Source organism: Phalaenopsis equestris, unplaced genomic scaffold (assembly GCF_001263595.1).
Source record: "Phalaenopsis equestris unplaced genomic scaffold, ASM126359v1 Scaffold001019, whole genome shotgun sequence".
Classification (NCBI taxonomy): domain Eukaryota; kingdom Viridiplantae; phylum Streptophyta; class Magnoliopsida; order Asparagales; family Orchidaceae; genus Phalaenopsis; species Phalaenopsis equestris.
The window spans coordinates 163,469-179,232 of NW_018165458.1; the positions used below are offsets into that span (position 1 = coordinate 163,469).

The window sequence follows — 15,764 nt, forward strand, 5'->3', positions numbered from 1 at the left end:
GGCATAAATCCAAATTGATTATGAGAAATCTTTGTGATGCGTCTTAACCTATGTTCAATTACCCTCTCCCATAACTTTAAAGTATGACACGTCAACTTAATTCCTCTATAATTTGCACACTCTTGTGCATCCCTTTATTCTTAAAAATGGGGACCAAAATACTCTTCCTTCACTCATCAGACATCTTTTTAGTTTTTAAAATAATATTTAAAGGGTTTAGTAAGCCAAGAAACTCCCAAATCTCCCAAATATTTCCACACTTCAATTGGGATACATCAGGTCCTACAGACTTTCCAACCTTGGTTTTCTTTAAAGCCTCCTCAACTTCTTTTTTATTAATGCAACAGTAAAAATGAAACGTTTTATTATTATTCACGATATTAAGATTGCTAAGGTAGATCGTATTTTCAGAAACTTCATTAAAAAATTTATCAAAGTAACTCATCTACCTATGTTGAATATCTTTTTTCTAAAAAAGGTACTTTTTGATTTTTATCTTTAATACACTTTACATGAGTTAAATCTTTACTTTACTTTTCTCATTATTTGGCTAGTTTATACATATATTTTTCACCATCCTTAGTATCTAATCTATTATAAAGATCATTAAATGCATAATTTTTTGCGTCACAGATTGTTTTTTTAGACTCCCTGCGGGTCGTTTGATATTTTTCCCAGTACTCTAAGCTTTTACATTTAAACCAATTTTTATAACATAACTTCTTATATTTTTTCTTCTCTTACACATTATTATTCCACCACCAACTATTTTTATTTATAAAAACTTTTTCTTTTGATTCTCCAAGCATATCTTTGCTACTTGTTTAATAGTGTTTGTTACTTTATCCCACATAACATTTGCTTCTTCATGAATATCTCAAATTTTGAAATATTGAATTTTACTCATAAAAATAATTTTATTTGTCTTTTAAGTTTCTCTATCTAATTTTACGATGATGAGTCCTAGTGTAACTCTACTAGAATACCAACTAAATTATCAATCTCCTTAGCCTTTTCTCCAACCCACTTTAGCTTCTTGAATATATAAGATATTAATTTTCCTATGAATCATAATATCAACTAATTTCATTAATTTGCCATTGAGAGTATCTATATTCCAAGATCCTATCCCAATATTAATTTCATTAGTTTTATGGACTAACTTCCCTTGCTTATTTAACATTTAACACTACACCCGGGCGCCGGTGTAGCGGCCCTTGCACACTTTTCACTGTATTCAGGCTATACAGCGCGTCCCTTCCAGGGGACGCCCTAGCACTTACACAATGATCAAAAGGATTCATGTCACATTTTTGACAAGTTTTACGTTGGCTGTCAACTACCTAACGTAATCTCGACTCCCTAACGCACCCCTCCACTTTTCACATCCGGGCTTGGGATCGGCAACAACAATGTTATAAGTAAAATAAAAAAAAAATTATTTAAAAGTTAAACTTATATGTTTGGCTCATCCACCTAATCATTCTCATCTCGTCAACACTTAACTTATTATTATGCTTCTCTTTTAAAGGCCAACATTCAACGCCATATATCATTGATATGATGGGTCTTCTTCGTTCTGCTAGGGTTTCCGCTCATAGCAAACCCTAGCTCGAAATAGGTATCTGTTTTCGCTCGCTCGTTTTGAACTTTTCTATCTTCGTCCTCCACCTACCTTGGTCAAATGGACTCCACCCCCTAGAGGGTGGATTAAATTTAATATTGGGAGTTGGAAAGTCTCTAGTGCTGGATGTGGGGGCATTGCTAGGAATCACCACAGAAAGTGTATACTCTTCTTCTTTTCTCCTTATGCGGACTCCCCTATTGAGGCTGAGACTCGAGCTATTTTAACTGCTGCATTATTAGCTCATTCTCTCAATTGGAAGTATATTATTTTTGAATGTGACAATCGTATCTTGATTGATATTTTAACAATTGATGCCGACACCCCATGGGATATTCTTTATTATATTAGGAGGATTAAAGGGTTAGTTTATAATATGAATGTTATATGGAATTTCATCTATCGGGAGGGTAATCAACCCGCGAATTAGCTTGTTAATTTGGGTGGCTCTAGTCAAATTTGTAGGGTGGGACCTACTCCCCCCTACCCTTTATACTCTGTTGGTTGGTGATAATATTGATGCTCCTTTTATTCATATAAATGTCTCATCTTGATGAATTATGGGTGGCCGACTGGCTTGGATCGGCCCATGTTTTAATTAGGTTGTACTTCTCTCTCACTCACTCATTTTTGGGTAATTTGGAGGTGCGATGCTCTGGGAATATGGCTATTTATCATTTTGTTTGTTGTGATTAAGGGTACTTAATCATTGGCATGGAGGTCCAGGACTCCTTTGCTATATCTATTGCGTTTTGTTTGGGAGGCCCAGGGCTCCCTATTGGTTGTTGGTTGTGGTTGTCGAGCTAGTGGTTTTCTTGGGTTACAGGCTGGGGAGCTGTGTTGGGTGTATCTATTTTTATTGGAAACTTCATTAAAAAATTTATCAAAGTAACTCATCTACCTATATTGAATATCTTTTTTCTAAAAAAGGTACTTTTTGATTTTTATCTTTAATACACTTTACATGTTTTTTGTTTGGTTTTATATTTTAAGCATGGAGGCCTAGGGCTCCTTTGCTACATTTGTGATGATGGTTTGGAGGTTGTATATTGGAGATATGACACTTGAGGGATACAACAATAGGATTGGTTTTACGGGTGGGACATATATTGTTCTTTTTAGACTTCCTGCGGGTCGTTAGATATTTTTCTCAGTTCTCTAAGCTTTTACAATTAAACAAATTTTTATAACACAACTTCTTATGTTTTATATTTTCTTGCACATTATTATTCCACCACCAACTATTTTTTTTTCAAAGAAACTTTTTTTTAATGCTCCAATTATATCTTTTGCTACTTGTTTAATAGTGTTTGTTACTTTATCCCACTTAACATTTGCATCCTTATGAACATCCCAAATTTTAAAATCTTGAATTTAACTCATAAAAATAATTTTTTATTTGTCTTTTAAGTTTCTCTATCTAATTTTACGATGATGAGTCCTAGTGTAACTCTACTAGAATACCTCATCTTAAAATCTAGAACTGATAAACGATGTTGGGTACTTAAATCCTCACTTGGAATGACCTTACAATCTTTATAATATTGACGATCTCTTCTTCTCATAAGAAAATAATCAGTTTGTGTTTTATTAGATCCATTCTTATAACTAATAAGATGTCCATATCTTTTTTTAATAAAATATTAGTAATAACAAAATCATACGCTAAAACAAAATCTAAAATAGCTCTACATTCTTCATTAGTTACTCTAAAACCATAGTCACCATGAATATTTCTAAAATCTTCTACACTCTACCGACATGTCCATTTAAATCTTCTTCAATAGATATCATTTGTATTAAGTCTTATAAGTCATTTCATACGCTAAAGCAAAATCTAAAATAGCTCAACTTTTTTCATTAGTCACTCCAAAACCATAGCCACCATTAATATTTCTAAAATCTTCTACCACTCTACCGACATGTCCATTTAAATCTCCTCCACTAAAAATTCTTTCTTCAAGAGGTATTATTTATATTAAGTCTTCTAAGTTATCCCAGAATTTATTTTTAGACCTATATCTAAACCTACTTGAAGAGCATAAGCATTTATAATATTAAAAATCTTACTATCAATGATAATCTTAAGAGCTATAATTCTATCTCCAACTCTATTAATTTTTACAACATTACCTTCAAACTCTTATCTATAATTACACCTACACCATTTTTAATGTGGCTCTTACCAGAATACCAAAGTTTAAGACCTAAGTTATCAATCTCGTTATTTTTTTCTCCAGCCCATTTAGTTTCTTGAATACATAAGATATTAATCTTTCTATGAATCATAATATCAACTAATTCCTTTAATTTACCATTAAGAGAACTTATATTCCAAGATCTTATTCTGATATTAATTTCATTAGTTTTATGGATTAACTTTTTAACCCGCATCCATTCGTAATGTGAGAACCCTTGCTTATTTGATACTACACCCGGACGTCGGTGTAGTGTCAAATATCATTCTAAAATAGTAAAGTGTAAAAATAGTCCCGATCTATTTACATCTAATATTTTTAGTCCCATAGTTTAAAGCAATGCTAAAATAATTCCGAGACTATTTAAATTAGGGCTGAAATAGTCTTCATGAAGAACCATTCAAGCTCAATTTTAAAATATTCAAAGATTATTTTTGCACTTTTATAAACTCCTGCACTAAAACAACTCGATTTAACAAGTTCAGGACTATTTTGGCACTTCAATCAATTCTAAAATGATAATAATCTAAAAATATATGATGAAGTTTTGTTATCGTAGGATAATTATTATCCCATGTAATTTTATTTTTGCATGTGCAACTTGTTATGTTTTTCAAATTCAAGATCATGATGTTGATTATAATCTACATTATGAGAATTGCATGCTTGTTTGGGAGGCCCAGGTCTCCCTATTGGTTGTTGGTTGTGGTTGTCGAGCTAGTGGTTTTCTTGGGTTACAGGCTGGGGAGCTGTGTTGGGTGTATCTATTTTTATTGGGGAGGCCCAGGGCTCCCTATTTGTTGGTGGTTGTGGTTGTGGAGCTGGGGACTTTCTCTGGTTACAGGCTGGGGGACTGTGTTGGGTGTTTTTTGTTTGGTTTTATATTTTAAGCATGGAGGCCTAGGGCTCCTTTGCTACATTTGTGATGATGGTTTGGAGGTTGTATATTGGAGATATGACACTTGAGGGATACAACAATAGGATTGGTTTTACGGGTGGGATTTTTAGGCCCGGTTGGATTGTCTTTGCTGCTTGGGGGTTTGGAGGAATGAGGACCACTATTTCGATTCTAACTACTTGGATTTATACTTTCTTTACTGTTTTTTCAGTCTTTTTGAGTTGCAGGTTTTGGACTCTTTAGGTCATGCTGCGATTTCATGCTTTCGAGATGTCGTTGGTTGGCATACAGATTCTATTATCTTTGTTTCTTTTGATATACTGCTCATAGAAGGTATACATTACTTTTTTGGGTATACGTTTTGGTTTGATACATGTATATTTAGGTTAATTTTAGAGGCTCTAACAGAAAGATGAATTCTGAAAGCTCTAGCATGAAAGAGGAAAAATTACCAAACCAGAATGACATAGAAAACATATCTATAAATCATGAAATGATAAAGATATTTCTATAAAATGAAAATCAATAATTTAATTAGTGCAAAGGACATATCTTTTATAGACATGATAGCATATGCTATTATGTCATTTCCAACTAGAATAGGACATCCAGCAATATCGATGAACAAACAAAAACCTCTATCTACTGGAATGAAGGGCTAATATTTAACTCATATAAAAAAGCACATGCTCACCTGTTGGAGTAATTACTTGCTTTTCTTGGAAAGGAAGATGCCCAAGACCATGTTCAACGACCTATTCAACAGTCAAAAAGATTAAGAAGAAAGCACACATGAGAACACCATAAAAGTAACGAAGTGGAAAGATACTAACCAACCGTATCAATCGATCAGAATAAAATATAAAATCATGTTTTGTTGTTTGGGCATCACGTATTATTGTATGCATGCCACGAATCTGTTCAACGTTCCAAAGAATAAGCCAAAAAAAAAAATAGATTTTACGAGAACAGCAGGCAAAAAATAGTTATATCAAAACCCATGAAACATATACTGTACAATCATAAATATGTTGAATACCTGAAAAGTTGATTGAATGACATAAAGATTAGGATATATTTTACAAAGCTCATGTTGACCAAGTTTTGTACAAATATGCTGGACAATCAAATCAATTGCGACATGATTGTCTCCACCCCGGGGCATGATAATATCAGCATACTTCTTTGCTGGGAGTATAAAGTCTTCAAAAGCAGGCTTTACGAATTTTGAGTACTGCACCATTGAGTAAAAGATCATATTAATCCATAAACAAATCTCAACATCATAAAGAAGGTGATTATTCAAGGCGCAATCATGTATTATTCTACAGTTGTCAGCGTATGAATTGAAAATAATAAAAATAACCATTAATAAAATTTGTCCAGCTTGTTGGTCCCTTCGTAAACAAGCTTACCTCAAAATCTTTTTCAAAACTGGAACGGGCATTTACAATTTATCTAACCACTTCTTTCAAATGCATGGTAGCCTTTACTTTTAAAATATTTCATAAATAATAATAATAATTTTCTGATGATGCAAAAACATATAGGAATATGCAATTCAAGGAAAAAAAACACCATATCCATCATGAGAAAAGCAACCACTAATGTCCACCAAGTGCTTTTGACAATTTATCTTCAGAAATTGCACGTGTATATGTTCAAGCTAGTTTTATCATCAAGCTCAACAAACATTCATACAAACATTGCACGACTCAGATATCAAAAACATACTTTCCGGTAAAATGGATTTTTGGTAAGTTTTGCCAAAATGTCCTAGGCACTCCGTCCGTTATCCAATACACATAACTTAATATACTTGTTTGAATCAAAACCTCAAGCACAATTCAGGAGTTTACTCTAATAATCAATTCTTTAAAGAAAACCCATAAGTGCCCCAGTACTAGCATAATTCGCCCAAAATGTAATACTAAACTTATTAGAACTACAAGTGCCTCTGTAATCGCATAAATTAAAAAATTCTTATTCCGGAACATTATTTCACTTTGGTCATCAAAGAATCGCAATCTCTTTATAACAAATTCATGTAATGAAATTGATAATACCTGATCTAGTACAGTCTTTACATCCCTACCCTTTTCAAGGGTGTCACGGCGTATCCTCCTTGACAAACGTAAATCAGCATCTGCACAAAGTGTTTGTTATGAAAAATTATTCACTTAATTAGAAAGAAAGTGAAGACAAAAGAGAAAGCACAACCGATGAAACATAAATGCACACGAATTTGGCCTTCTAATTTGAATTTAGGGTGTGTTAGTTTAAATTAACTTTATGCAGTTAAATAAATTAACTATGATAACAAAACAATTGTAAATAAAAACTTGCACTATAAGTTTTTTGTTAAAATTGCAATGCGTACAAAATTTTGCCACATCTATGCTGATATGTACTCTAGCTCCTTAGAGTTTAAAAGTCTGTATCGTAATATAAATGAAAAGGCAATACTCAAAACTCCCTAAAGGTAAAAGGTTAAGTCTTACAAATTGTATAACTCATGTTTTGCTCTTCACAAAAACATTCCAAACAAATTTTCTAAAATTCTATATTTTATAGTTTATACTAATTATCAATATATATTGAGATTGACTGGGTCTGGAACTTCCTTGGTTCCTTTCTGAAATTGAAGAATGGCCATGTTTTGGGGTAGAGCTTGCTTTGGGGGTTGGGCGGTTCCTTTTAGCTGACGAGATGGTTGGTAGCTTTTAAATTTTGACAGGTGTTATTGCTGGGTTGGGCACTCTAGTGCTGAGGTTGATGATTTTTTAAGCTATAGTATATGAATTGACATATACTTACATTTAGAAAATATATACATATACATACTTTTATTATTGGTTGTTGGAGGTTGAGGGGAATTTCTATTGTTGGGAGATGAGAATAACTGGGTAATACTGATTTGGTTTATTTAAGTTATATTAACCAACGAGACAAATGGTCTGGTCTGATATTGCTGCTATATCCAACACTACTGATATTTCAATTTTGAGGGAAATTGCTTACCGGATTGCTTACCTGATGATTATGATCTAATCAGGGGCTGGCGTGGAATATTGGTCTGATTTTGTTATTGTATTGAGCGGTTGGCTTTGAGTCTGGCTGGCTTTTGGGGTGAGTTAGGGGATGGTTTGGCTGGCTATCTGGGATGCTGGCTAAGGTTAATTTTGGAGCTGATGAGGAGTTGTTGGCTTCAGGAGCCTTGATCTACCAACTTTGCTGAGTTGCTATGTCTGGAAGCTGGTAATATTTATTGCGGAGGAGATGGTTGGTGGGGTTTTTATGCCTCAGTTTATTTTCTAATTTTGGTGGGAATTAAAGCTGGTTGGTGTGGAAGCTTGGTTTGGTTTGCTTGCTGGCGTATATTGATGTCTTTCTTTTTTGGGCTAGTCGTTTTATGATCTACTATTTTTTAGTTTTTTTAGTTATTGTTGTTACAGTTGGAAACTTGATTTAACGATATGTTTTGATCCTTGGTGTGAGCTTGGTCTACGAGGGCTTCTGTTGGATGCTTAGGTGGGGTCGATACTGGAGAAATACATCACATATGAGAGGATGCAATGAAGGAACTTCAACTGGTCTATAGAGCTATTAAGTTTTTTTCTTTTTTTTTTTTAGTTACTGTTGTTACCGGGGTTTACTTGTACGTGCATTTTGGAATCTTTCTTTTATGTTTTAGGTTACTTGTATTTTGGAGTTTTCACTGTGTGGTTGTACTCAAGGTAGTGGAACCCTAAGAGCGTGCTTTGTACTTATTTTGGCTTTGGTAGAGGTATCTGCTCATCTAGAAAACTTATAAACAACTTTTTTGGAGCAATAAAATAGTCTACGGGGTTCCCTATATATATATATTTGTTGAAAAAGCCCAAGGGCTAATATATTAAAGAGGAAAAAATACAGATAGTTTGCATGAGATGACCTAAAAGAAAGCCCAACTCACACAAGACAACACGCAACTCCAAATAAAGCAAAGATACAAAAGTATAAAAAACCAAAAAGACACCAACGGGCGCAAAAGTGTTAGGGACGTCCCGCTTTAGTCTTCACTCTGCCTCTAGCCTCGGAAGAGAGCCGACTAACAGATTGGTAAGGTGCGTACCATTACCCGAAGTAGCCAAAGTATCGTCCATCAGATTCCGAAGCTCAAGTAGGTCTTCATCTTCTTCTTCCTCTTGGATGTGTAGACCTGTCATTCCTGGTCCGAGGATTGACTCATCTGATCAATGGATTGTTCCAAAGATGGCCGAACAGGTGTAGGCTGTTGCACATCATGATTCCCATGAGCCTCAAAACATTAACATTTTGCCTGAACTGATGAGGCGATAGTGAAGCAGTAGAAGTATTGTCACCTGTAATATCAGTGATAGGTTCTAGAGCAAGTAAAGTCTGAAGAATCTCCCTCGCTCCCACGATTGGAGGTTCCAAAGATGGGGGAACTACAACATTGTATGAATACTGAATGGTTGACATATTGCCTGCGAGGTTAGTGACGTCTCCAGGGGTATCATTTTGATGATCAATACTGTAAATAACTTGGAGCTGAACAAGAGGAGCTAGATTCTCTGCCTCTGGAGGAGCGCTTTGCTTTTTTGGTCTAAGTTGGGGGGTAGATGACGGCATTGAGAACTGGCGTGGCCGAACATACGACAGTTCGAACAATAAGAAGAAAAAGGCTCAATCACTACTTTTTTTCTAATATACATGGTGTTGTGTGCTCAACCAAATCTCCTCAGAAGAGGATGAAGTGATCTCTCTTTCAACAAGTACTCTGGCTTCAGATGGCGGGAAAGATTAAAAGTAGGAGTGTTTGTTTTAAGTGGCTTACCATAAGCTGAGGCAATAGAGTACAACGCTTTTTGAGTGAAATAATAAAATTTCAAAGCAGGGAGGCAAATCCAAATCAGAATGATTAGTGATTCCGTATGTGAGTTAAAATTCACAGACCATTTCAGAATCATCATTGCTCTGTTATCAATCTAGATAATCCTTCTGACAAATAAACAAGTGTAATCCTCTTCATTATTAAGTTGAATAAGAATGTCTTCCATCTAAAAGTCTAACTTTCCACTCCTCAACAAGGTGCATAACCTTAAATTCCTTACGAATCAGCTCTATTCTGGGATGTCCATACAAAAATTTCCCGACCAAATTCAGACGACTGGAGGAAGAAAGTTAAATACCTTTAGCTTCTGTAAAAAAGATGACAGATTTTTCATTCTTCCTGCCAGGTTTTTTATGTCCTCCTCTCACTCAAATGAATGAGGAAAAGAGCACGGTTTAGGTGTACCTGAGGCTTGGGCACCAGCAAGGGCAGCAACATACGATCTGTCCGAAGCCATATGGAGGTGCAGAGAGCAAATGACAAAACCAAACAGGGAGCAAGTGACGGAGGAAAGCCCCTCTGTGAGCTACAGACAACCAGCTAGCGACAGCTAAGAGACGCCCCCAAGCACGACTTCTCGGGATGACGACGAGCAGCAGAAGCCCGCGCCCAGACGTCTCTTAAAAGCCGCAGCGAGAGGCAATTGAGAGCCGCTGAAACGGGACGACGAAACCACAGGACGACAGAGTCGTTGCGACGTGAGGGAGAAAGACTGGCGACGAAGACGAACGAGGATGAAACAGTTCCTATTTTATCTACTAGTCATTATCTATATGCTATTTTTTTCTTTTTAAGGGTGATGTCATTTATATTTTGAGTTTCTGTTTCAAATATCTGTGTGGAGTTATTTTTCTATTTTTAGGGTTTTATCCAAGGAGTTGGTGGTTCTACAGTTGTATCTTCTACCAAAGTGGTAATTACCTCTCCCTCTCCCCCTCCCCCTCCCCCTCCCATCTCCCATCTCCCATCTCCCATCTCCCACTTCAACTGCTGCCAGATTGCTAGCCATACCCTGTTCCAACCACTATCTTCATTCCAGTCAGTGATAGCCCTTCCAAGCAACACGCCCACCTTCTCTACCACCTCACTTTTACTACATTACCACACCTCCCACCTCATTTCCTTCCCCAAAACTTCCTTCCCCTTTTCTCCTACCCGCCAACCTCCCTACGTCCAACAGTCGCTCCCACCACACCGTCCCAGACCTACCACCTGCTAACCCACTCTTCCCAACACCTCCAACCGTCTGTTTCTCCACCCTTCCCTACAACTGTCCCGACTGCCCCATTCTTCCAAACTCTAAACCAGCCATCACCCACCCTTCCAACCTACCCTGTGACTCCAATCTACTCCCTTTTCCCTTACCCTTTTGCCAACACCACTGCCACCCTCGACGCTTCCTAGTTTGTCCTAGTCGGAGATGAGTTGTTCTTGTATTTCTCGTTTCAGTTTGTGTCGGTTGTAACCCTAATTCAGTATTAATAAATTTTTTTTGAGTGTTCGTTGATTTCCTATTAGTTCTGGTATCAAACAGGTTCCAAGAGAAGTTCTTTGGAGAGCTCCAAAAAAGAAAGGTGTTGATATGGGAAAAAAATTACATACATAAGACGTATGCAGCGATGGGTATGCCCAGGGGTTATTCAGGGGGTACAGGAGGGTTATATCGGGGTTATACCCCTCTGTAACTCCCCTGTAACCTCTTTGTAAAATACCTGTAACCTACAAATGAGTTATGCGCTTCTGTAGTTTCATGGGTACAAAAAAGTTACACGGAGGTTACAAGGGAATTATACGGAGGTTACAGGGGAGTATAACCCGGATATAACTCTCTTGTACCCCGGAATAACCCCTGACGTACGCAGCGCTGCGTACATCTTATGTACGCAAATATTTTCCGTTGATATGACTTATATTCAAATCATTAAAGATATGTATACTAGAGTTATTACTTGTGTTCAGACAGATTAAAGATATGTATACTAAAGTTATTACTTGTGTTCAGACAGGAGGATTGACCAAGTATTTTCTATTTCAGCCGGTTTACATCAGGGATCAGCTTTAAACCCTTATCCTTCTTGCTTTAGTTATGAATGATCTTACTAAACATTGACAAGATAACGTACCTTTGTGTATGCCTTTCACTAATGATATCTTTTTTGTGAATAAAACTAGAGAGAGTTCAAAAAAAATTTGTATTATGGAGGACTACATTAGAATCTAAAAGTCTTCGTTTGAGTAGATCTAAAACTAAATACATGGAATGTAGTTTTAGTTGTAGTACTTCTAGTGGCAGAGTTGCAGCTATAAGTCATCAAATCATTAAAAGGTGTGAGCATTTTAAATATATCGAGTCTATTGTTCAAAGTGATGGTTATATAGATGGGAATGTTATTAGTAGAATTCAAGTTGGTAGGTTGAAGTGGAGGAATGCATCGGGTCTATTTTGTGATAGAAAAGTACTGCTTGGACTCAACGGAAAATTTTAGAAGATGGAGATGAGATGTGCACTTCTTTATGGCACAGAATGTTGGCCTCTAAAAGAGAAGCATAAAACTAAATTAAGTGTTGTTGAGATGAGAATGCTTTGATTTCTTTAACATCACTCTTATTTACACAAAATCCAATAAAAGTGAAAATTACAAATTAAGCAAAGATAATAAAAAATATTTGATTTAAATATATCTACAAAGCATCTAAAAGAAAGTAAAAAATATAAATTTCATAGATGTCTTAAAAATTTCTGTCTTATAATAGTTTCATGGAATGTGACCAAAAATTGAATTAATATTCTTCTGCCTCAATATTTTAGTTTCATTTTTCTACAAAAATAATAATCATAATCTCGTGAGCTATGAGGCCCAAAAAGATAAATAATTCTCCTATAAAACTCAAGTACTGAAGAAAAGGAAACAGCATGAATACTAATCATGTACAGACATAATCATAAACTAAGTACATGTGATCCGTACATCACTATAAGAGTGAAAATTAAACTTTGATTTCAAAAAAAATTACATTAAAATACTAATACACGAAATAACAACATGATTTTATAAGCAATTGCTCACAGTACATTGTGTCAGTCAAATATCTAGTTACTTGAGTATTAATTTAAGTATCTTAAACCTTCATCTTCCTATGTACTATTTTATGCATTGTATTTCATTTAGTTTCACAATTTGTTATGTACGGTTGTCTAGGTTATTGGCTATCATAAAGGCATCGATACTACATTTTCAAGTTCAATAGTCCCTAAGTTGAACCCAAAATTATCGTTATTGAACTTTATTAAAAACCATTTTGCCTCCATAGGGGACCATTTTGCCCCATTGGAAACCTTTTTGCCCCATCATGCAATTACTTTAACTAATTTATCTTCCATAACATGATATTTCTTAAACTCAACATACCTTCATCATTGAACATATAAATAAATTTGTGAATTATTTTAAAATATGCTAAATAACAGTATATACAAATATACTGTTTACATATATCAAATGTCTTTATTTATGAGTACCACCAACTAATAATTTAATTATATAATCATAAAGAATTTATTTGAGAACTTATGTTGTCAAAATTTGTCATTTATACATGAGTGGTAAGTTGTAGGCATGCATCTTACAATATGAAGATTTTCTGTTACAGTCAACCAATAATCTAATTTACATATAATAACACATGCAAAAGACTAAAGAAATTTTGAATTACAATATAGAATTCGTATATCTTATCCACATGACGATATACGACTTTAAAATAGATGCCCTAAAACTTCTCCATTTTCTAAATAATCTCAATATTCTTTCTCATCATACAAGCATAAAGACCTACCACTCCAATTTGAAAATAATCTATTATAAATACATCAAAATCCCAAAGTTTAAATAAAAATTATAAATACATTATTAATAAAATCAATATAGATCCAAAATAAAAAGAATTTATTACTTAAATCAATAGAGTAACAATAAACACTTTATTGCATAATAGAGAAATATTACATTACATATGGAATAAGAGTAAAAAAAAAAAAAAAAATTTCATTGAAAATTCTGATTCCTAAAATACCTTAAAAAAATAACCTTAAATATGTACTTTTGAATAAGACAAACAAAAGAGGAGATACAGTTCACAAAAGGGGTGAATAACATCCTTAAAAGTAATTTTTTTTTTAATTTAATTGAATTATTTAGTGGTTCTTTCATTGAAATTATGGATAATAACTGTTAGTGATAGAAATAGAATAATATAAAACATATTTTCCACTGTCCGGCTATTTGTTCTACTTTCGGTTAATTCCAAGCCCTGAACCTGATCTTGACAATTTCTATAGTTAATAATGAAAAGAAAGTAATTTGAAACTAAATTCGATTTTAACCATATTTTATTTAAATTAAAGAATAATTTTAGTTACAATTTATGTTTAGTTTTAATTCAAAATCAAGATTTAATCAAGAATCAAAACAAGCTTGTTTATTGTCTTTAAATAATATTATTCATGATAAAAAATGAATCTAGTTTAGTGTTAAATCATAATGACTTAAGACTTTAAATTATAACATTTTAATCATAATTCATTTAAATTAAAGTAAATTTTAAGTTATAATTTATATTTAGTTTTATGCCAATCTCAATATTTAATCAAGAATCAAAACGAGCTTGTTCATGATCGTTAAATGATATTATTCTTGATCATAAATGAATCGAGTAATAGAATGTTTAAACATGTTAATTAATAATCAAGTATTCAAAAAAATTTTCAAGCTTACTTGATTACTTAGGTAAATGATCATGAACGAGCTATAATCGAGTTGAGCTAGAAGTAATTTTTTGAACACTCAATTTATTTACAGCCCTACATATCATAAATAAATTTATGATAACAAACCAAGTGATACTTGAAAATGACATATCCTTGCCATCAAATAATGGACATCACAAAAAATTGAAGCACTAGTTTTCACCATTTCACATCTAAAAGGTTTCCTACATGGTGCAACACAAAAGTCATTGACAATCAACTAACTTCAGATATTTTTATAATTTCTCAATCTAGTGTAAATCAAGTTTTCTAGAAGTTTAGTGGGAAAATTTATAGTGTAATTTAATTCTTTTGCATAGATTTTCAAAAATTATGTGTTTGTTACAAATAATTTTAAAGATATTATAAAGTATAAATTAATTTAAAATTTACACCTTAGTTTATTTCGGGTGAATTTAGAATTCGCCCGATTTAGCAGAATTTAAGATCAACACCGTTCATTAATAAAAAATATTATCATCAAACCATCATCCACCGCGGCACCGCCACGTCCCGTCTGCCACTCCATGCTAGCTATTGGACGGATTTACTGTCATGCGGTTTACCAAAATTTGAGGGCTTGTAATGCCAACAGGCATAACCGGCTGCATGGCATGCAGGTGGTTAAGGCAGTCTGTATTCCTTCTCCCCTTAATTGAACTCCTTTCACATCACAAAATAATGGGATACCATTCAGCCTGTTGGGCCGCCACATCCGTCTTGTTCCCCCCCCCCCCCCCCCCCCCCAAAGGTTGAAAGCTAATATTGATGAGGCCCTTTTTCTTTAATGGCCAAGCTGAGCATGGTGATTCGCGACAAAATTGGCGAAACAATTCTTGTGAATTGGCAACGACTTCTACACTGCGATAGTTCAGAGGTGGAGCATGCTGTAATTTTACTTGGTACTCTCTTAAAGCCTTGGATGAATGAAAGCTAGGGGTTCAACACTGAGGATGGCAATGACACAATCATCCAGTATTTTCAGTGAAAGATGGAGGATAGAGCTCGACACCAACAGCTCAATAACGAACATGATTTAGTTTTTTTCTATTTGAATTTAGACAAGTTCTTTTCTTTTTTTCCCCACAGATAATGTAACAAAGCAGTTCATTTTTGTGCTAGGTTTGCTTTGGATAGGTTTTTTGTTTGCGAAGTTCACACTTGTGATCTCGCATTTTAGAGAGGCTGACACCGACCACACTGCATTTTTTGTATAGCTTGTATAGCTCTCTCTTATACTTTTTAATTTTTTTATTAATGCAATATGCACGCCGTTCACGGTCAACGTCGGATGCCGACCACTTGCCACCCACCAACTGATCGCAGACACCGGGTACCGT

The 15,764-nt window shown here is 34.5% G+C and overlaps 1 protein-coding gene across 3 annotated transcripts in view; it reads right to left on the bottom strand.

Moving 5' to 3' along the window:
- LOC110032751 (uridine kinase-like protein 3) overlaps window positions 1-15,764 on the bottom strand; it is a 124,630-nt gene that overhangs the window by 34,969 nt on the left and 73,897 nt on the right. For all 3 annotated transcript variants that reach the window (XM_020736496.1, XM_020736499.1, XM_020736498.1), the window contains 4 exons: window positions 6,787-6,866; window positions 5,760-5,954; window positions 5,554-5,637; window positions 5,415-5,475 (listed from right to left, as the gene is read on the bottom strand). In XM_020736496.1, the coding sequence (XP_020592155.1) occupies window positions 5,415-5,475; window positions 5,554-5,637; window positions 5,760-5,954; window positions 6,787-6,866 (420 nt within the window). The remainder of the gene's footprint in view (window positions 1-5,414; window positions 5,476-5,553; window positions 5,638-5,759; window positions 5,955-6,786; window positions 6,867-15,764) is intronic.